Below are 22,747 nucleotides of genomic sequence, written 5' to 3'. Positions count from 1 at the left end.
TCTACACTGACCGGAAGTGGCTCTCCAGGTTTTCAGGCAAGAGTCTCTCCCACACTTACCTGGAGATGCCAGGACTTGAATGTGGGACCTCCTGCATGCAAAGCAGGTGTTCTGCCACTGAGCTATGGCCTTTCCCATCACTCTGCCCCTGGTGAGGCAAAGATGGCGAAAATCTTCATAGGGACAAGAACAACAACCCCATGTTGGGGTTTCAGACCACTTTATCTGTCACGGCTCTCCCCTCCAAAAAAGAATCCTGGGGATTGTAGCCTGGGGGTAATTGCTGAGATCCCTACATGTGTGACACACCCACACCATCTGCTCTACAAAGAACAACACTCAAGGTTCCCCTGGGGTGAGGAAAGGTCTGTGGTATAAAACAGATATGCCTAGCACCACAGGGTGTGTATAACTGCAGAGTACACCCTACTCCTGTCCCTCATACACCCCTACCCAGCAAATGACAAATAATCTGGAGAACAGAGATGTGACTTGTCTTCTATAGCCTGGTAACCTCTTGCTTGGTTTGACTGCTGCAATGCTCTCCATGTGGGGTTGCCTTTGAAGTCACCCAAGAAATTTCAGTAGGTACAGAATGAGGTCTGTTGGCTGCTATCTGGGGCTAGATTTAGGAATCACATTCTCTCCATTTTGAAACATCTCCATTAGCTGACAGTTTATTTCAGGGTTCAATGCTCATCTTCAAATCCTTTAGAGGAATGGCTGTAGCTCAGTAGTAGAGCAACTGTTTTGCATGCAGATAGTCTGAGATTCAACTCCCAGCCAGGGCTAGGAAAGACCAGGAGAGCTGCTCCCAGTCAGTGTAGACAGTACTGAGCAGGATGGACCAATGGTCTGACTTGGTATAAGGCAGTTTCCTATGTTCAACCCCCTAAGCTGCTTCAGCCTCACCTAATTACAGGAGCATCTTTCTCCATATGAACTACCTAATACTCTTACACTGGAAATACGGATTCTCCTAGCAAATACATATTCCCAACCCCAGGTGTGCTGGGATAACATGTTTGCAGGGGCAAAGGGAGTTGGAGAGAGAATCCACACGTGGCAAGAGAGTGCTAAACTCTGCCTACCTCCATCTGGAATTACTGTCCACATCTGTTCTCTCCCCAGCACCTCCCAAAGCTAGGATTACTTCCACTTTTGCAACCTGGGTGGGAATTAAAGATTAAAAAGTGTGGCAGGATGGAATATTTGCTGGGGAGAATCAGTGGATGGGCAAAGGGTGAAACAACCCCCTCCCAAATTCCTCCGTTCAAACATGCCCCTGTGTTTTCCCGGCAATGAAAACGCAGGATTGGCGGCTCTGGTTTATTTATTTTTATTTCTTCCTCATAATACATAGTCCTGGATGCTGTCACCTTTAGAAATTAGTCTGGCACCTAACACTTCGGTAGAGCTCTCTTGTGGTGATATCCAGCTGTGAAAGTCCCCCCAGCCACCCACCCCCAGGAGGCTCATTTGACCCAATCTTTAGTTTCTTTGAACAGCTATGGAGGCTTTCCTCCTTCAGAAATTGTTTGGTTTGACCTGCTGTTCACTTCTGACAGTGTGCTATTTTTATTTGCAGTGTTTCACAGTAACTTTTTAAAAACAGTTAATTTGGAAACTGCCTTGACCCTGTTCTGTTGGCATAGCAAAAGGTCCATCAGCTCAGTCTTGGCTTTAATCATGTCAATGATCCCTCCCCACTGCCTCGTCCTGTCAGAAACACATGAACCCATCTGACTGGTTCTGCTAGTCAGATCATTGCTTCATCTAGCAAAGTATTTTCTACTCCAGGAATTACCCCTAAGCTACCCCACTCACTGCCAGCTCAGTCATGAAGTGGTGAGGATGGTTACCTTTTTCTCCTTTGGAAAGTACATAGAGCTGAAAGAGGAAATGGAAAGAATGACTCTCTTTCCCACTTCCTCTTTCAGCTCTATGTGTTTTTCAAGGCTCAGATTGATTCTACTGGAAACCACTTTTACCCAGATCTCTAGGGAAAACAAAGTTAATGTTTGTCTCTTTCCGTCTGTCTGTCTCTCCGTGGGGAGTGGCTTGGTCTGAGAGAGGGAGGAAAGGGGTAGGTGCCCAGAGTAGTCACTCAAAAATCCAAATGTGCCTACGGGCCTAAAAAACTTGGCGATCTCTGGTCCATTCTGATTGGCAGCAGATCTCCAGGTCTTTCCATCCCTGTTACATGAGATCTGTTTTGAGTAGAGATACAGGGAAGCAAACCGGAGACCTTCTGAGTGCAAGGCATGTGCTCTACTACTGAGCTGCAGCTCACTGCTAGAATCCCTGCAAGGAGAGCACATTACCTGTCTTTGCCCTTGTCTATGACACGACTGACCGTGGGCGACTCCGTGATGCGGGCTTGCACCCTCTGCTGGCCTGAAACGAGAGAGACTTTACTGTGGGAACCCAGGAACCCGCCCCACCTGGCGCTAACCATCTGGCCTCCTCCCCTCTGACCTTCCTCCTGCTCTAGCATGTCCATCAGGCCATTCATGGCGTCTGAGTCCACTGTGTCGTCCTCCACCAGGTCCATGGAGCCCAGCGGGTCGGGGCCATGAGCGTCCTCCAGGAGTTGCCCCGGGAACCGGCCTTCGCTTGTGGCGTCTGAGTCTTCAGCCTTGCTGCACTCCAGGGAGGAGTCTTCGGCAGTCACCAGCGAGGGTGTCAGCCCCGAGGACCACACCTGCATGTCGGACATCTCCATGAGGGCGTCCTGCTCGCTGGCGGCCATGGGGATGGCGTCCATGATGGCCACCTCACTCCAGTACTGGTCGGCACGCAGCGGGGAAGGCAGCGCATAATGCAGGGAGGCGGGGGAGAGCAGCTCATCCTGCAGTGAAGCGTAACCTGCATGGGCAGACAGAGGGCGACAGGCTGACATTCTGGATTGGCAGGGGTAGGGTAGTGCACACAGCCCTGGTCCTCTGAGGGATGCACCTTGTGGGTCCCACAAGGCCCTTTCATTGGTCCAAGAGAATGCAGCCCTTTGGGTCCTGAACAAAGCCAGGCAAACACAGGTTGCACCTGAGAGATGGAAGGCAAGTACAGAGACTTCCCCCTCCCATCCGCATCATGGTCCCGCCAGGCTGTTGCCCAAATGGCCGCTTTCAAATGGAAATGGGAAGTGAGGGCTGTGTGTCCCTTTAATCCAGCCTTTCCCAACCAGTGTGCCTCCAGATGTTGTTGGACCACAACTCCCATCAGCCTCAGCCAGCATTGCCAATGGTCAGGAAAGATGGGAATTGTGGTTCAACAACATCTGGAGGCACACTGGTTGGGAAAGGCTGCTTTAGTCTTTACCGGTACCAGGAGCAGCTAACCTGCAGCCCTCCAGATGCTGCTGGACTCCAACTCCCATCATGCCTGACCATTGGCCATGCTGCCCCAGCCTGATGGGAGCGGAGTCCAGCATCATCCAGAGCGGTGCTCCTCAACTTTGGGTCCCCAGATGTTGTTGGACTACAACTCCCATCATCCCTGGCCATTGGCCAAGCTTGGTGGGGATGATGGGAGTTGTAGTCCAACAACATCTGGGGATCAAAGGTTGAAGAACAGTGATCTAGAGGGCCGAGGGTTCTCCACCCCTGTTCTATGCTGTGACCCTGTTAGATGGTACTCCTGGTTGGCACCCTCAACTGCTTCCTGGGGAGTTTCCCTAAGATTGGCTTTCCAGAGGTAAATGTGGGGTCCCTGGTCAGGCATAAAGGCCCAAAGGAGAGTGGAACTGGGGAGGGGCCAGAGTTAAAAAGAAAACGGGATCATGAAACAAACACCATCAAGCTGAGCACTTTCATACATGAGGCTCTTGTTGCATCTACAGTAGGGCCCCACTTTATGGTGCTTCGCTTTAAGGCGCTTCACTAATGCGGCGGTCTCAGTTAGATGCAATTAGACTAAAGCCCCACTCATACGGTGCTTGTTCCGCTTTTACAGTGGTTTTCAGGCATTGCGCCCCATTCTATTCAATGAGTTCCGCTTTACAGTGGTTTTCACTTTACAGCAGGGGTCCGTAATGTAACCCGCCGTATGAGTGGGGCCCTACTGTATGCCTCTTGCCCCTTTTCTCTTAGTGTCTGATTGGTTGTCGTGCGGAAGGCAAAGTGGAGAAGAGGCCCTTGTCATGAGCCTTTAGGCCAGTGGAAGTTTTTTCCATCTGCATTACAAATTCAGCTTCAACAAAAACAAACAAACAAACAGCCATTGAAGCCTCATGTATGAAAACTCCCTTCAAGTCTTTAATAGTAAAAGTCCAGAATGTAACACCTCAGCGTGTTGGGTTTTTTTCAGGGTTTTATATATGAAACGTATTGATTGCCTTCCTACATTAAAAGCAAAAATGAAACAGATTTGAACTTATATGCATGATTTGAACTCTTTGAAATGGAGATGGACTGCCTTCAAGTCGATCCCCACTTATGGTGACCCTATGAACAGAGTTTTCATGGTAAGTGGTATTCAGAGGGGTTTCCCATTGCCTCCCTCTGAGGCTGAGAGGCAGTGACTGGCCCAAGGTCACCCAGGGAGCTTCATGGCTGTGTAGGGATTCGAACCCTGGTCTCCCGGCTCATAGTCCAACACCTTAACCACTACGCCACACTGGCTCTCATGAACTCCTTTAGGCTTCTGTCAATTTTCAGAAGATAGCTTTTAAAGTTTGAATTGCACCAGACTACTACACATTCCTTTTTTAAAAAAATATTAAAGACTTTGGGATTATCCAAACTCTTTGTTACATTGGAAGCTGTTTTCTTTTGTTTGATTTTTGATTCTCTTCCTCTCACAGAAAGGGGGGGGGAGACGTGCTGGAGAGTGGTGCTGACAGGGGCTGGTATCCAATGCTAGCCCTACTCAAAGAAATTCTATTGAAATTAATAGACATGGATAACTTAGGTCCATTAATTTCAATGGGTTCACTCTGAGTAGAAGTTAGTTGCATACAACCCAGGGCGGCCTCTTGTAGGCCTTGCCTTTCTCAGAATCCACAGCCTCCAAGAACTGGCCTCGCCACAGACTGTTGATGAAGTCATAGAGTGACAGCAAGATGCTGCAGGACAGAGTGTGTGCGCCACATGATTTGCCCTGTGCTAGCCTCCTGCCCTTAGGTTGCTGTCCAAGTGAAGATGTAAGATTCGGCTGCCAGCCTAGTAAGCTTAGATACATGGAATGGGAGGGGTCACCACCTTGTCCTCAGCCAGCAAAATGTCCTGGGCCAGCCCTGGGTGTGAAGGGATGCCTAAAGACGAGCAATTGTTCTTTCGGGGAGTTGGAGGTGATCTGGAAGAGGGACTCTACTCCTACAAAGCAGCATTTATCCCACTTGTGCATCTGGAAATCTGCTTTTTCATTTTTTAAAAAATACTGTCTTAAGCACTTGTCTGATGAGAGGCAATAGTGGGACAAAATAATACCTATGTAGATGCTGTGGGAACTCTCTCAAAACCCACTTTCAGCTCTTTGCAGAGCCTGGGAGGAGCCTGAGACTGGGGCTTGGCGTTTAGGCATGTGAAGATAGAGAAACCATGCCCTCTGAGCATATGCAAAGGGAATTTCTCTCAATACTAAGTAGCCACCACCAGTTCTGCACGTCAGGGATTTGGGAGAACAGCTCTTTAGGGATCTAAGCAACTCAAAGGATTACGACTGATTTTATTTTTTTATAGTTCTGTGCGCACCCTTTTCTCCTGTAGGCTCAGATCAGCTTTAGCTCCAATGGCTCTTCATTGCTGAGGATATTCTTTGGTGCATTCCCAAGAAGCTGTAAGGCCAAGCCACAAGGGTAGAGCCCCGTCCTTCAGGTGATGTTGCTGAACGACAGCTCTTATCATCCCTGACCATTGGCCATGCTTGTTGGGCTGATGGGAATTGTAGTTCAGCTCCATCTGGAGAGCCACAAGTTCCCCACACCTGCCTTGCTCCACGCCACATCTTGCACTTGGGTAGAGAAAAGGCTCAGTGTCGGGTCCCAGCCAGAGAAGTCCTCATCAGAGGAAGACCAGGAGGTTCCAGTCTTGGACTCTGCTCTGGCTCAGGCTCCATCTAAGGGTGAGGGGCCAGGATCCTGTGACATGGCCCAGGACGGCCATCTGCCCCCGGGATAAGTTCGGTTTCTGATATCGGGATGGAACAGCTCTCGAGCCCAAGGGAGAGACTTTGCCTGTGATGCCAGATGGACATGTGGCCTGGCCCATCCGGAGTAGTGCCTGACTACAGACCCAGACTCCTCGGGAGGAAAGGACCAATTGACAGGTGATCAATGGGAGTCAGCTGAGCTTTGGGGTGTGGTTCAGCAGCTCCAGCATAAAAAACCCAGGCTGGAAGGGCTGCTGGAACCATGGCTATACAACCGCTGTGTCCCTGCCCTGTCTAAAGAGTGCCTGTGGATCCCAGACCTGTCTCTTGCCTTGCCCCTGACCTGCGTTGTTTACAGACTGCTTGGCTTCTGACTCTGATTCTTGCCTGACCCCCTCGGGTTTGAGACTCTGGACTCTGACTTTGGACTGACCCTGGATACTGCTCTCACTTGTGTTTCTGCTGGGGAGTCTCTTGCCTCCTTAAGGAGCCTAGTGAGAACAGGACACTCAGGGAATCAGCTCTAAGCAAGACTACCTAGGACTCTGATTATGCGCACACAGACATGTGGGTCTCCCATTGTGCTGGTTATAGCGCAAGTGATGTTAAAATGGAGATGAGCACTTTGGAGCCAAGGTATTGGGGTTCTGAAGTGCAAAATGACCGCCTCTGATAATGGGGTGCTTTGGGTCGACTAACTGTGTTAGTCTTTTACTTAAGCAAAACAATAAGTAACACAGAGTTTGGGGACACCTTAAAGCAGCCTTTCCCAACCAGTGTGCCACCAGATGTTGTTGGACCACAACTCCCACCTTTCCTGACCATTGGCAATGCTGGCTGAGGCTGATGGGAGTTGTTGTCCAACAACATCTGGAGGCACACTGGTTGGGAAAGGCTGCCTTAAAGACTAACACATTAATTATGGCATGCTGAGGTAGCCAAAAAGGGGGGTTAAGGTGCAAATATAAAATGCAATGTTTATAAAATAACATCAAAGAAAGTTTTTTAATATGTATATAAAAACAGACAATGTAAAATGCTTATAGAAGTTCTCATATAATAGTACAGAAATGGCCAGAAAAGAATTTTTGTAAACAACGTAGTGTCCACACATGATAAAGAATGAGATAATCAAAACAATACCATGTTCAGCATGCCATAATTAATGTGTTAGTCTTTAAGGTGTCCCCAAACTCTGTGTTACTTATTGTTTTGCTTAAGTAAAAGACTAACACAGTTGCCCCTCCAGAAATGGTTAATGGAACATACGCATATTGCATTTTATATTTGTACCTTAGCCCCCTTTTTTGGAACACTGTGTTTATGTTAAGGTAGATTTTAACTCTACAGTTTTCATGCTGAGGTAGCCAACATGGTGCCCATCAGATGTGCTTGGACTACAACCCCCACCATCCTTGCCCATTGCCGATGCTAGCCGGGGCTGATGGGAGTTGTAGTCCAACAACAGCCAGAAGGCACCACATCAGCAACGACTTTTGTGGACTAGAACCCATTTAGCCCCCAAGATTGGTTTAGGTGTTTTGGGGTCATGCTGCCTCTCCGAGACTCCTTGCCACTAGGGAAAGCAAGCCGTCTGCCTCAGGCAGTGGGTTTCAAGTGCCAAAAACGATGACAGAGTGGGAGGCAAATGGATCTGAGCTGTGGGGCAAAACTCACATCGCTCTTGCACATCTTCAATGGGACATGTGTCAGGAAAATTCCCAGTAAATTATGCCCCACACACATTAATATATGTGCCGGGGGGGAATCATTTGGATTTTTCAGTACAGGCATCAAAACATTTTGTGCCAGCCTGATCTTCTGACTCTTTGGGGCAGCATCCAGCCACTGCTACCCTTCTCCTGTCTCCTCCTTCCTTTCCAAAACTGGCATGAGCTTCATGTACGAATGGCCTGCCGTGGTCTGTGTGGGGATTTCCATCCCATGCTGGTTTCATCATCACCATCATCGTAGTCAGTTGCGGCTGGTGGCTCCATGTCAGTCAGGCAGTGGAATCCACTCTGGGTTTTAGCCAACACTTTCAAGGAGCTGTCCAAGGTGCTTCTGCTTCTTGAAAGTTTGGAGTGAAACTCAAAGCAGATTTCACTGCCCCACTGACATGGAGCCACCAGCCGCCGATGATGATTTTGCAAAAAACGGTTCTATTTTGTCTTGTTTATGGGTGAATTCTTCAAGGGGAAAAATCCATTCACTTAAAAAAAAAATAGACATAGTACTTGAGAGGTGGTCTGAGGGCTGCCTCTTTCTTCCTTTTAACCTTGCAAGCGTTTTAAGTTGCAGAGAGCAGCTCTGTGGCTGGATGGTAAACAATCCCTGTTAAAATGCTTCCAGGAAGTTATTACCTTTTTTTAGAGAAGAAAAAATAGGGCTGCCCTTACAGGCACTTAGGGACGATAATCTTATTTCCCTATACAATTCACCAGGAAGGGACTGCATATTGTGTTGCAGAGTCACTTCCTGGAAGCATTTTAAAAGTTTTTTTTTTTTACTGCATAGCCCTCAAGTTGGCTCTAAGCAGCTTAAAGTGGTTCAAAGGTTAAGGACCACCTTGTAAGTACAGCACTGACCCATGCATGGCTTGATGTGTGATTATGTGGTTTGATCTGCAGATCAGTGTTCCAATCTACTCACGAGTCTGAGAGGGACCAAATGGGAACCCGAATCCTCCCCAGCCCTAGCTCTGTGCAGTTGCTAGGGAAGTAAAAAGGCATTGCTTTCCATTCCTCCCTGTATTTACCACCTGCAGCACTGTTTCCATTCCACTGCAGTCCATCTTCTGCCAAAAATGTTATCCATCTCACTATCTACTGTGGTGAAATTACATAACTTAACGTAATTAATGATGTAATGTATGCTATCCTCACATTACTCCACCCCATTCATTTCAAGGCAAAGGGAATGGAATGCAAATGGAGGGCGGGGGGAACATGGTAGGTTACATATTGCTTGGGGACTGAAAGCAGCAACCACAGCAAATGCCAATTGTATTTGCTGGACTGATTTTCATTCTGCACATGGGACACATAAGTGAGCATCAGCAATTCCTGCTCCTGTTTACATTTTTGCAAGAATTCTCCAACATCACAAGCAAAGCATGCTGGGAGGTGCTGGCCCACCACCTTGCCACACATGCCCCCAACACAAGAAGCCAGCCCTTGTCAGCCACTACAGGCCCTGGATTCCTTCACATGCCACAATTGTGTGTAGTCCCCACACACTCGCTCTCCACAGTACTCTGCTCTTCTCAGCTGTTCTCCTGCTGATTAGCAGGAGACGCCCTTATGGCTCATGCTGTTCCCAGAACCACCCACTGGGCTGCAAGCCAAGGGCTGCCCTGTTGACTCAGTGCAATTTTGCAAGAGGGAAAGAGGCACACGGCGGTGGCTGCCAAGGGCATCTAGGTCACAGCTGGCAAGAAGCCTTGAAAGATGTGTGAGGCACACCTCCACGTGTCACAGTTAGGGCTGCCCTCTTGCTCAGAGGTGAAGGAAAGCATTTGCACATATTTACACTCGGCTACAGGTGAGCATGAGGATTAAAGGGGTTACTTCAAAGGAGGGGTGGGGAACCGTTGGCCCTCCAGATGTTGCTGAACTACAACTCCTATCATCCCTGGCTACCTGCTATGCTTGCTGGGGCTGATGGGAGTTGTAGTTCAGCAGCATCTGGAGGAGCTGAAGGTTCCCCACACCTGCTCTCAAGGCTTCGTAGAAAAGGTGAGTTTTCAGATTCTGAAATGCTTGCAATTTGCTCACATTCATTCAGTTCTCACTCGGGTCTCTTATTTGTTTCCCCTTTCACCATTTAGATTGTAAGCTCCTTGGGGGCTGAGACCTATTTATTGGTGAAGCTTTACAAAGTACCATGTAGCTTATGGATGGCACTGAGTAATTAATAAGCAGTTACGGTAAGGGCATCTGGTTCATCCCAGGGACAAATGTCTCCTCCCACAAACAGGCAGTGTGTGTGAGAGAGTGTGACTCTTGCTCCATGCAGCTTTTTTTCACCGGGTTGCAGCTGGACTTTGCCTGCTCAGCCGTGCAGGGGGTGGGTCCCCTCAGGGAGCCAATCTGTCCAGGTGAGTTTCTGGTTTCATCAGGCGCTGCAAGCAGCTGTTGGGTAAGGAAGGGGAACCAGGAGGGGAAAGGAGGAGGGAGGGACAGCAGCGAAGGGCATGCTAGCCAGGTCAGGCTGAGCGCATCATGCGTTCGTCAGCAAGGCAAAAGCTCTCAGATGGCTCAAGTCAAACAAGAGAGAGAAAGGCAGAGAAACAGTGGAGACAGGCAGCGAAGAAGAGGAAGAGGAGGAGGAAGAGCAGAGAGGCCAGGATGAGGCCTGAGGACAGTGGTCAGGATAGGCACCTTACTGGCCAGCCAACTCAGGAAGAGCCTGTGCTCTCTCCCCCCCCCCCGGCTGGAGAACATGCGGAAGAGCACAGACTGAACTGAGACAGAAAAGGAAGAGAAAGAGCGTGTGCACCTTTGAGACCCCACGTGTCGCACTATTGACCACAACATCACCCATTGCATCCGGTCCCCAGGGCCCACTAAACCACATCCTCACTCACACCCTTACTCGTGTGCAATGATTTGCACATCTCTCTTCAAATCTACAACTGGATCACAAGCCCCAGACTTCAAAGCCAACCCCCTCTGTCCCCATGCCTACTGCCTGCCCACATCTCCATCACACCTTGAGCCATCCAAGGCCCTATTCAGAGAGCTTGCTTAAACCACACCATGACAGCGCCTTCAAGAGCCCAACATTCTGCGCACAGGACAGGAGCCAAACCCACATTAAGCACGTAAGAAAAGTCTGTCTGGTGGATCAGGCTAATGACCCATGGAATGCAGCATCCTGTTCTCACACTGCCTAACCAGATGCCCATGGGAAGCCCAGAAGCATGGCCTGAGAATAACAGCACTCTACCCGCCTAGCAACTGGTATCCAGAGACATGCCACCTTCAAAACAGTCCTATCCTTAACACAGTAGATTACTAGCATTTTTTAAAGGCAGGGGTGCACAGCTCACATCACAGTGGGAGCCACAGTTACATTCTTATGACGAGCTGAAGAGGGCTGTTCCTTTATGCAGACATTTTAAGCCAGTATTTTCTCCCTGTTAGATCCCCTTTTCTCTCTGTGCCCCACAGCATGCTCCTTCTCTACACCAACCCCAGATTCCCTTCTCTCAGGTAAGCAGCTCTCCTTTTCTCTCTTCACTCTATAGCGCTTTTCCTTTCTCTTTGCCCCCTCCCTCCCTCCCTCCCTCCCTCCCTCCCTCCCTCCCTCCCTCTCTCTCTCTTTTGCCAGGGGCACAATCTGCACACACCTCCTGTACTTGCTATTTGCTTTAAAAAAAACAACCCTCCATGCATCACATCCAGTTCGGCCCTCCAGGACTCCCCTGCATCCCCAACCCCTGACACTTGGCTGTGGCCCTCACTTACACTCCTGACTGCACTCTCACCTCTTTCCCCAAAAAGACACCCAGCCACATCCTAGTACCCTGATCACACCGTGGAATTCCCTGGGAGCATTCGTGGAGTTCTTTGATTTTGCCAGAGTGTGAACCAGTGGAGACTGGTGGCTCCGATGTCAGTGGGGCAGTGAATCCACTCTGGGTTTTAGTCCAAACATTGAAGGAGCTTTGAGCAATGGACAGCTCCTTGACAGTTCAGACTAAAACCCAGAGTGAATTCACTGCCCCATTGACATCGGAGCCACCAGTCTCCACCTGGTGCAAACCTTGAGCTGATCAGTTCTGGCCAAGGCTAGCAAAGGAGGGAGTAGAGGCCTGGAGAGAGAGTTAGCAGGCAGTAGCTGGTTGCTCGCTTCATCTCGGGGACCACAGAACAGACCAAAGGGGCAGCAAAAATCCAGAGAGAGGAGGAAGGCAAGGAAGGATGAAGGGACGCAGTCACACTTCCAAGACCTGTAAAAGCCCAGCCTGTGCACACATCTCCAGGGCCACAAGAGGCACCAGGCAAGGATCCAGCGCCGCTGTAGCAGGGAGTGGGCTAGGACTCACCATTCATCTGGGAGGGTGACAGGGAGTAGTCCCGGTGCGGGTAGCGCTTGTCGCCTTTCAGGCTGCGGCTCTGCCGTGTGGAGCCTTCCAGCATGTTGACGATCTCACTGCGGTCGATGTTGCGCAGGGCTGTGTACAGGGTCTCCACTGCCAAAGGAAGAGGAGGAAAAGACATGTTAGCAATGAGGAGAATGCCAGACTGCAAGCAGGTGAGACGGTGCCCAGTGTAAGGAGGACCAGAATGGAACCACCAAGCCCAACGTTGCATAGTTACATTTGTGCAGCTGTTCAGATTAACTAGCGGTGGTGAACTGGGGGTGCAGGAGGGCAACCTAGTCTTAGAGTGCCTCCGAGCAGATGCTCAGATCAGGAATGGGCTTTCAATATCAAAATGGGGCTCACAGTCCTGACTAGGGATGGACAAATCTGCCAGTTTCAGTTCTCCAAGTTCTTCATTCTTCTAATCATAAATTCAGTTCTCCACATTTCCACTACAATTTATGATCTTTTTTTAAAAAAAAATCCTCATCAAAATCTGGCAGCATTTTAGAGTGAATTTCTCCTAATAAACTTATTTTTGTATGCAGTTTTCCCTAATATTCCCTAATATAATGCACTTTTATGTTATTTTCACTAATGTATGCATTGTTACCCTAGTATATGCCTGTTTGTACACAACTTGGCTGAAGAACTGCAATGCAAAATTCAGAAAAGTGCAAATTTCAAAGGGTGGCTGTGTTTCAGTTTTGTTTCATAAAGTGTGGATTTTGTAGGTTCATCTTTAAATGCAAACTCAGTTGAATTTCTCCCCGATCGCTAATCCTGACACACATATAAATCCATTCCTGGTTTTTCTCCCAAGCTTTCTTTCAACTCAGCACCCTCATTTTTAGAAGGAAAGAACACCCTTTTTCTTCTTGCTGTTGTTAAACAATTGGGAGCCCTTGGTGATCTACCACTAATCTCCCAGAGATCTACCAGTAGATCCTGATCTACCTTCTACCCACCCCTTGTTAGATGGGCACCTCTGAGAAATGCTTGGGGGCTGGACTGGCCCCCAGTTGTCTATTCCATCATCATCAACAACAACATTTATTACCCACCCTTCACCCAAAGGTTGCAGGTTGAGTTACAACAATTTTAAAATACAGCATTAAGAACAGTTAAAAACAATCTGAAATCACGAATTAGTGTGGGTTGTAAAAATATACATCTCAGGTGTCAAAGTCCAGGGTAAAGAGATGCATCATACAATGTAGCCATGTGCCAGTTAATCAAGGGTGTTCCATTGATTAATTTTTTTTAAAAAAAAACACCTTTTGAGAAGGTTTCAAGTCCCAAGTGGTGGGAGAGCAGAGAGGGAGGCACCCCAAATTCACCATAGACAAAGAGAGGGGGACCTTCTAAGTGCCGAGCCAGCAACCAGCCAAAAATGAAAGTGGTAACTGGGGTGCAATAAACAATCACCACTTTCACAGAATCTTATTGGGTTTAATAGCAAATCAAGGCCACCTTCACTGCCACCAGCTGTGGTTAGGGTGTAGTTTAGAAGGCCAGAGAATATCCCAGTTGCGGAAACCAACAGAGGAGTCTGGCTTTTTATGTCCTGTGATATTGACCTTGCTTCTAGGAAATGTTTGGCCCTATACCAATTTTCTGTGTTTGGCCTTAGTTTGTGTGGATTGTGCTGCACCAGAAATTCTGTCTGTGCTGGTAGAATCATAGAATAGTAGAGTGGGAAGGGGCCTATATGACCCTATATGAGCCTGCCCGGGCCCTGAGATCCTCAGGAGAGGCCCTTCTCTCAATACCTATGTCCTCACAAGCACGACTAGTGGGGACGTGAGATAGGGCCTTTTCGGTGGCTGCCCCGAGGCTTTGGAACTCCCTTCCTAGGGAAGCAAGAATGGCCCCCTCCTTGCAGTCCTTCCATCGGCAAGCAAAGACTTTTTTATTTCAACAAGCCTTTGGAACTGAAAGCTGTTAAGGACAGGACTTGAAGGGTGCTGCATTGCTGTTGCCTAATTGTATTATTTTAAACTGAGTTTGAATTATTTTAACTGTATGTATGAATGGTTTTAATACTGTAAATTGTTTAATTTGATTTTAATCTAGACTTTTGTATGTTTTTAATTATATGTGTGCTTTTACCTGGAAGCCGCCATGAGTTCCAGTTTTGGAAAAAGGGCGGGGTAAAAATAATGATAATAAATAAATAAATAAATAAACCCCCTGGTCAATGCAGGAATCCAAATCAAAGCATTGCCGACAGATGGCTGTCCAGCTGCCTCATTTTCAGTTGGTTGCTGGCTTGGCGCTTCGAGGGTCCCCCTTTCTTTATCTGAAGTCCCAAGTGACATCATCAATAAATCTGTATTAGGCTACAGTTTACTGGTACCCAATGCACTCCTTTGGGGATGAACTAAGCGGCTGCATGTGCATGTCAGACAAATTACTCTACATGCATGGATGTGTATCCAATTAAGTGTGCACAAGACAAAGCCATGAATGTCTAAGCTCGCACAAAACAAACAGGTTGTCCACATGGCTGTGTGATCTGGCAGCTGCTTGTGATCTCTTTTATGATGAGCGGTTGTCAGTCTTTTTAGGCCAGTGGGCACGTCTGGATCTTTGAGAGGCTTCCCTGCTGCCACCCCCTCTGGTCACTTGTCTCCCCCTTCCAATCATCCCAACCCTCCAAAGAACCTGAAAAAGAGAAAGCGTACACACGGGCACTTCACTTTCCCAAGGGATCGGTGTAAAAGTTGGACCCAGTAGAATTAATCTGTGCCTTGAAAAGCATATAGACCTGAAAGAGGAAGTGGGAAAGGGCGCCACTCTTCCAGCTTCTTCCTTCATCTCTATGTACTTTTCAAGGAAGAAACAAGTAACCACCATGACCATCCTCATTACCAAAGGGGCAGTGAGTGTGGGCAAGGGGGGTGTCTTCAGGGGTGCTAGGGGGAGATCTCATAGAATCTGCATTTAGGGGCAAACAAAGAACATTGTCTCCAGGCTGGAAAACAGAGTATACCTGGAATAGTTACCTATACAGATGTATGGTAGATCAGTCTGGCATGGCACATATAAGGAGGCACAAAGGCCACTTGTGAAGAAGCTTCCATTTAACATTTTGTTGGGTGCAGGTAAAGGAATGTCACGTATCTAATGTGAGCATGTGCGAAAGAAAAGTCCCTCGGGAGTGGAGAACCTACATTCTTGCGGTGTGGTACAGCAAGAGATTAAGCCCACATGTCCCTAGCACCAATAGCGTCTGCTGGCTCCATGTCAGTGGGGCAGCAGAATCCGCTCCAGGTTTTAGTCTGAACTTTCAAGGAACTGCCAAAGTTACTGAAGTGGAGCCAGCAGCTCCCTTTGCCACTGTTGAATACGCACTGTTGGCACTCTGACTGCCGCGGCTGGTCCACAGGTTCAGCAGAGCCAGGCTCTGCTCCAGCAGTGAGTTGGGGTTCTCCACACGGATCCTGTTGATGTCATCCACCCCGAACTGCAGTTCCCGAGCCAGCTCTGGAGAGAGTTGGGGAGAAGGCCAGGGGAGACACAAAGCATCATCAGATATGGTTGGAAGCAGGAAGACACTTATGCCTTTCCCAGTACAGTAGGGGTGGTGAAACTTTTTTAGCCCAAGGGCCACATTCCCTTCGTAACCTTCTGAGGGCCACATGCCAGTAGAGAGGGGGCCAAAGGCAAAAGTGGGAAGAGTCTCTTAGTATTGTACAGTACATTAATTTCTTCACACAGCCACACGGCCCTCTCTATCCTCCATCTGGACAGACAAGACGCATTCTCAGAGTTCAAGGGCACTTTCCAGCCAGGGAAAAAAAGACGCCAGAAGGGCAAAGCAAGGCCAGTGAGGGATGTGGCCTGGAGAAAGTTCCAAGGGCCAGTGAGGGATGTAGCCTGGGGAGCCCATATGTTAGTCGTTTTAGTTTATAGTGATGGGGGTGTCTCATCTAATGGTTCTGTGCTGCTTGTAGAACGTAAGAAGAGCCCTGCTGGATCACACCAATGGCCCATCTAGTCCAGCATCCTGTTCTCACAATGGCCAACAAGATGCCCATGGGATGCACGCAAGCAGGACCTGAATGCAAGAGCCTTTTCCTCTCCTGTGGTATTTAGAAGCATGCTGCTTCCAACCATGGAGACAGAGCATACCCATCATGGCTAGTAGCCATTGATAGCCTTATTCTCCATGAATTTGTCCAATCCTCTTTTAAAGCCAACTTGGTGGCCATGCCTGACTCTTGCAGGAGCAAATTCCATAATTTAACTATGTGCTGCGTGAAGGAGGACTCTCTTTCGTTTCTCCTGAATCTTCCAACATTCTGCTTCAGTGGATGTCCACAAGTCCTAGTGCTATGTGGATTTTTAAAGGGTGTTTCTGGAATTTATTTGTGATACTTTTGTTGTTGTTGTTATGTGCCTTCAAGTCGATTTCAACTTATGGCGACCCTATGAATCAGCGACCTCCAAGAGCATCTGTCATGAACCACCCTGCTCAGATCTTGTAAGTTCAGGTCTGTGGCTTCCTTTATGGAATCAATCCATCTCCTGTTTGGCATTCCTCTTTTTCTACTCCCTTCTGTGAATCCACTCTGGGTTTTAGTCCAAATTTTCAAGGAGATGTCCAAGGCGCTGAAACCTAGCCTCAAAATAGGTTCTGCACCTTGGACAGCTCCTTGTAAGTTTGGGCTAAAACCTGGAGTGGATTCCACTGCCTCACTGACAAGGAGTCACTAGCTGCCACTCTGTCTGTCTGTTTCTACCTACCTACCTACCTATCTGCCACACACACACACAATTGAAAGCACAAGTACAAAGATGAAAAGAGAAAAGAGAGAGAAAAAGCCCCAAATACCAGTAGACCATGTAGCCTGAAAGAGCATTGGTCCTGTCCAGATTGGCCTGCCCGCCATCCTGTGCGATGCCCCAAATTTGCTTGACTCCATTTTGCAAGGCTCTTGCCCAGTGCAGTGCCACTCACCAGCCCAACTGAGGCCCAGGTGCTCTGCAATGACAGCCATCTTCAGATCCATTCTGTCTTTCTCTGTGCTACTTACTGAGCCTGAAGAGAGACAAAAGGGAGGGAGGCAGGGGAAGCGGAGGGATGGAAGACTCAGAATAATGCATGCAGGCTGCAAAAACCTTGGTCCCCCTCGCTAGGGTCCTTTGCATTGTGCAGGTTGGTAGCAATGTCTGGGGATGAGCTCAAGGAGCAGATCACCCAACTTTAGCCCAATTTCAGTGACTTTTCCTTCCCAGTTTCCCTAAATGCTGTAATAAGGAAGTAAAGTGCTTCTCTCTTACCACCAAGTAGGCTACCACCCTACCTCCCTTACATGCTAATTTTCTATGGGCAGGGATGTGGCGGGAAAGCATTCGAACTCCCTGCCTGCAGAAAGCTGGAATGTCAGGTGATAAGGAGCTACCTCTGCCTTCTCCCTTACCTGCTAGGAGGGCTGTTGTTGCTTTTAACTGGTTCCATTGTCGTATGGCTCTAACAGTTAGGAAGGTTTTCCTGATGTCCAGTCGAAATCTGGCTTCCTGCAACTTGAGCCCATTAGAGCCCATTGGGAAGTGTTGCTCAAGGAACTTAACCAGATGCGTGAGACAAATCACCTGTCAATCACCTGATGCCATTTATGATGTCAGACGATTAGCAGGTGAGTTGTCCCACTCACCTTAGTTTGTCCGCAGGGGTGTGGGGACTGAGAAGGATCTGGCCCACTGGGCCAAAAAAGTTCCCCACCCCTTCCCAAAAGATGTACAAATGGGAATTCCCTAGCACAAAATCCATCCATGGCCACACTTCCACTTACTGCTGAAAGGTGAGTTTTCTGAATGCAAAAGGGAAGGTGGTGGATGCAGCTCAAAATAGCCCGAGCTTACATATGAGCGTAGACAAAATTCACATGCATGGATCATCCCAACAAAATAAGATTTTATTTGGCGCTCCTGAATTATAGTATTGTTTAATGGAAATGAGTAAAACTCCCCTCCCCACCCCCAGAATGAAATTAAATAAATGGTAAATTGTACATTTCCCTAACCCCTCTTCATGTAACTAATACATATAATGCATAATGTAGTTTGTTTTCATTTTGGTGTAAAAAGGTTGAAAGTCTTAAACATATTATTTTTATGATACTTTCTAATAAACTTTAATTATTAAAGAAAAAAGGACTTGGGCTTGGATCATAAGAAGCATGTTTCTTCTTTCCCTGGAGTGTGTGTGGTCACTTCCAAGCCTATCAACTTGGTCACATCCCTTGGAGTTTGCTGCACTGCAGTTTCCAGCCAAGACGAAAGGGGCTCTGCGCTATGCCAGCCCCACTTTGCTGGTGCCCAGGTCTCTTACCTAGAGTACTGTCACTGGGGAGGCTGTATCTCTCACGCAGGGCCAACGGCGTCAACGTTCTCCTTCGCTCCTCGCTGCCAAAACTCTGGGAACATTAAGAAAAGACATGTGATTTTCCAACCTCTAGGAGCCAGACAGAGAGTGGGGAGCTGAGACACTTGCAACCCAAAGCAAAAACAAGCAAAACACCCCAAAACAAAGAAAACACACAACACTTTTCATTTCTGACTCCAGCCTGGAGATATTCCAAGGTAGATTGGCTAACTTTGAGTTGGACACCCAGGAAGTTTTTTTCCTTTTCTTTTATTGGAGTGAGGACATCTGCTTTGCTTTCTTTTGCTTTCTTGTGTCCATAAGATGCAATTTGGCTGACTTGCTGGAGCAATCCAGAGCTCTCCGCAGGTGCTTTGTTGTGATACTCTGAAAAGTTTGTGGAACATTCTGATCTGGGCTACCTGTGCTAGCTCAAGATTGAGCAATCCTCGGCAATTAAGAAAAAGGATTGACTTAAAAAACCAGTGAAGGTTTGTAATGACAAAATGACAACTGGCAGTTTAAAGTCCTGATTGTTTGATACTGCAAGTGTCTTTGTTTTCTTTGGTATGCCTCCATGTAATGCTAAAATGTTTTTGGCGCACATAAGCATTGTTAGCTTGCTTCAAAAGCATCATAAGTGGGTCCTGCAACAAAACATTGCAGTATGGAATGCTCCCATTTAGCATTCTAGCTCGTCAGCCATGCCCTTTCCCGTGCTACTCCATTCTATTCCCTCTCGCCCCCTCCATCAGTCAGTCAGTTCTGATGAAAGCGTATGCTCAAACCTCATAGGCCTGGTTTTGGTTTTCCCCAATCTTTAGATTTCTGTCCCCTAAAGTTTTTTTGTACTTATGCAAACTTGGGGGGACGTGTTCCCATAAGCTTGCTGATACTTCTCTCTTCTGCATGGATTGTTGTGTTTTGGCTAGGGATGCTTGAGGAATTTGATTGTGGTGAATTCTGATGCGAATTGACCTGATCCACACTTTCCGGATGAATATGTGGAATGGAATGGAAATATCCTTTGGATTTTGCACTTCTCCAGATTTTGCAATAAAAACTCAAGAAACCAAAATGCAGTTAATTTTGCAATACAGTTCTTGGCACAAAAATGCATTTACAAATGTATACTTCAGGATAAAATATATTTTAAAATTGCAAGCATTCACATACGATATAGATTTAAATACTTCTTTTGTGGTAAGATGCACATTTTAAAATGTGTTTAAAACCAAATTTTCATGCATTTTCTTTTTAAAAAAACAAATTTTCATACTTTTTTAAAAATCTCAGATTAATGGAGAAACAGGACAGAACAGCCTTACGGATGAACACATGTGAAAATGACATGGAGCGAAAATAGACTTATCCACATTCAGAGAGTGTCATTACTATTAGAACAGGAAGTCTATGAAGATGTTTTACTTAATTAAATAAAAAGCAGGTTTCTGTCCCCTATGAAGAACCGGCTTGAATGTGTGTGGCCAGTGCAACGTCAGAAACCAGGATGGGGGAGGTGTGTAGGATTTCCAGTGGTCAATGCAAACTGAATGAATTTCTCTCTCATCCCTAGAACGGGTTGAGCAGGAAGGCTGGAATGGGCTCAGGTGGGACTCACCTTGGAGCAGGGTGGCATGGTGATGTTCAGGTGGCAGAGAGCATGCTGAAGCTCCTCGTACTTCATGGCTTTACGGAGGAAGGACAATGAGCCGCTCGCTTCCCGACTGCTGTCCCTCACCTGCATCCCAAAGCACAGGAAGGAGGAGAAGAATTGAAGGCAGTGAGATATGTGGGATTCTGGACCAGTGCTTATGAGCTTTCAGGAAAAAAGTCTGCCTGTGTCCCATGAGTTCTCTCCCAGCTCATAACTGGTATAACTCTGGCTCAGTACAAAGCAGCTTCCTCTGTTTCTAGAATTTTTGGAAGCCTTTGTCGCATAGCCCTAAAGAATGGCAAGAAAAATATTTTCAAATCAGATCTGAGGGGCAGTTGAAAACTCACCAGAAAACAGAGGCACTTTCTGACAACAGCAAAAGTTGGCCCAGTCCTTTTTGTTTTGCTGACTTTTGCTGTTGTCAGACAGTGCCTCTATTTTCTGCTGAGTTTTCAACTGTCCTTCAAACCTAACCTTTCCCCCCCCCTTCCATGTTTTAGGGCTGTGCAACAACGGCCACCAAAAATTCTAGGAATAGAGGGAGCTGCTTATACCGAGTCAGACAAATGTTCAGTACTGTCTACACCAGGGATGTGGAACCTGGGCCAGTTCTAAAGGGCGGCCAGGTTGGGCACTGGCCTGAGGGCCCCGGAGCTACAGGAGCCGCTGAGGGGCCCTCCGCTCCCCTTCTGCGACCTGCGACCCCCTAAGCCCCCACTTACCTGTCAGCCGGCTTTTTAGCATTACCAATGAAGATGGTGGCTGCAGCTTCCCTAAGGTACTGAAGCCGCTGCCGCCATCTTAGTTGATGGCAGAGATGTGCCTGGAGCCGGCCCTTTGTGGAACCTTTTTCAACCTGAGGGCCACAATCCCTTCTGGGGGCCACATGCCAGAGGCGGGCAGGGTCAGAAGTAATAGTGGGCAGAGCAACAAAATGTGACTTTTACCTTTTGTACAGTGGGATCGTTTCTTTACACTCACACACAGCCCTCTCTATCCTCCATCATCCAGACCAGGAAGAGCTATGATCAGAGTTTAAGCAGGCATTCCAGCCAGGGAAAAACAGTCAAGGAGGGTAGGAAGCATGGCTGTTGAGGGGTGTGTCTTGGGAGGGGGTGTGGCCTGGGGAGAGAGAGACAAAGAGGCCTGGAGGGCCATATTTGGCCCCCTGACCTGAGGTTCCCCATCCTTGGTTCACAATGACTGGAAGGAACTCTCCAAGATTGCAGACACATTCCCTGCCCTGCCTGGAGATGCCACTGAGGATTGAACCTGGGACTGTTTGCGTGCAAAGCAGATGCTCTGCCCTTCTCCCAGACCCTCTCCACTGTATTTACAGGTGCATATTGCTAGGCTGCGATTTGCTAAAAATATTCTCTAGATGGGAAGCACAGAATTCTCCAACTATCTCAGAATGACCAGGAAAGAAAATTCTTGGAAAATTTCTAAACAAAGGTGATCTTCTGATAAATTTCTGCTCATTTAACACTGAATTAAACCATATTGTTTGTTTATACCGCTGGATTAAAGGGCTCCATGGGCAAGGGAGGGGGGCTAAAAGGAGTAGCCGGTAAACCCAAAATAACACTAAACATAATTTAAAAGTGGATTCATACATGCATCACTTTATTTATGGGAAGGTAAGTTATTTTGGGTGGGGAGATTTCACTGAATAACCTCCAAGAAAGCCCAAAATTCTCCAGCAGGTTAAAAGGGAGCATTTTTTCCCCTAGGAAATTTCAGTTCAACCCTAATTGTTTCTCTTCAGGTCTTGGACATCAAATCACAGACAGCTGACTTTTAAGACTCTGGGGAGTCCTTGGCTGCTACTGGCATAGCCATGGGTGCCCACAGCTGGGGTGGGGGGAATTCAGCCCCTCATGAACCATAGTCCACAGATACCCAGCTTTCTTTTTTTCCCCAAGGACTAAGTTTCTAGCCTTTGTAAAACCAGAGATATGAGACACAATGTAGAGCCACTACTCTTTCATTTGTTTGCTTGTTTTGTGCATGTGACAAACTTGTTAGGATCCATGGATTATAATGGTGTTTTGTGGAATTAAGTGCGTGCAGTAAACAGTAGCTACATTTCAGCTTGGTAGAAATTGCACTGAGAGTCTGGTATAAGCAAAATAACAAACTAAGTTGATTGTAGGAAATACATTTAGATAGAAAAGACCTACATCTGACTAATGAGATAGGAGATGCTGCATCTGTGCTCCTCCTAAGGGAGCCATGAGGCAAGAAGGACAAATGAGGACTGAGATCAGAGAAGGAGCAGGAAGGAAGATTAGTTTCCTCTGAGGATATCAGTTTACACTGGAAGGAAAGGTGAGCGCGACAGACTAGGAATTTAGGAGGACTTCTCTCTACCCCTCTCCTTCCCATGTAGCATGCAATCCTCTCCCAGGCTTCAAGCTGAGTTGCACTGTCACATTTCCAACAAAACTAGCCTGCTCCCCACTTTCTTGCCACAAGATCAGAGCAGCTTCTGAGCTTTGGGGCCAAAATGGCTGTGCAGCCTCTGAGCTTGTCT

The 22,747-nt window shown here is 47.5% G+C and overlaps 1 protein-coding gene across 12 annotated transcripts in view; it reads right to left on the bottom strand.

Moving 5' to 3' along the window:
* Positions 1-22,747, bottom strand: part of ANK1 (ankyrin 1) — a 271,938-nt gene that overhangs the window by 20,770 nt on the left and 228,421 nt on the right. For all 12 annotated transcript variants that reach the window (XM_061592462.1, XM_061592466.1, XM_061592468.1 and 9 more), the window contains 7 exons: positions 20,176-20,295; positions 18,522-18,606; positions 17,148-17,228; positions 15,539-15,670; positions 12,143-12,289; positions 2,479-2,868; positions 2,325-2,397 (listed from right to left, as the gene is read on the bottom strand). In XM_061592462.1, the coding sequence (XP_061448446.1) occupies positions 2,325-2,397; positions 2,479-2,868; positions 12,143-12,289; positions 15,539-15,670; positions 17,148-17,228; positions 18,522-18,606; positions 20,176-20,295 (1,028 nt within the window). The remainder of the gene's footprint in view (positions 1-2,324; positions 2,398-2,478; positions 2,869-12,142; positions 12,290-15,538; positions 15,671-17,147; positions 17,229-18,521; positions 18,607-20,175; positions 20,296-22,747) is intronic.

This window comes from Rhineura floridana, chromosome 12 (assembly GCF_030035675.1).
Source record: "Rhineura floridana isolate rRhiFlo1 chromosome 12, rRhiFlo1.hap2, whole genome shotgun sequence".
In the NCBI taxonomy this organism is placed as follows: domain Eukaryota; kingdom Metazoa; phylum Chordata; class Lepidosauria; order Squamata; family Rhineuridae; genus Rhineura; species Rhineura floridana.
The sequence above is the reverse complement of the archived record's forward strand: the minus strand, read 5'-3'. Positions and strand labels throughout refer to the sequence as shown.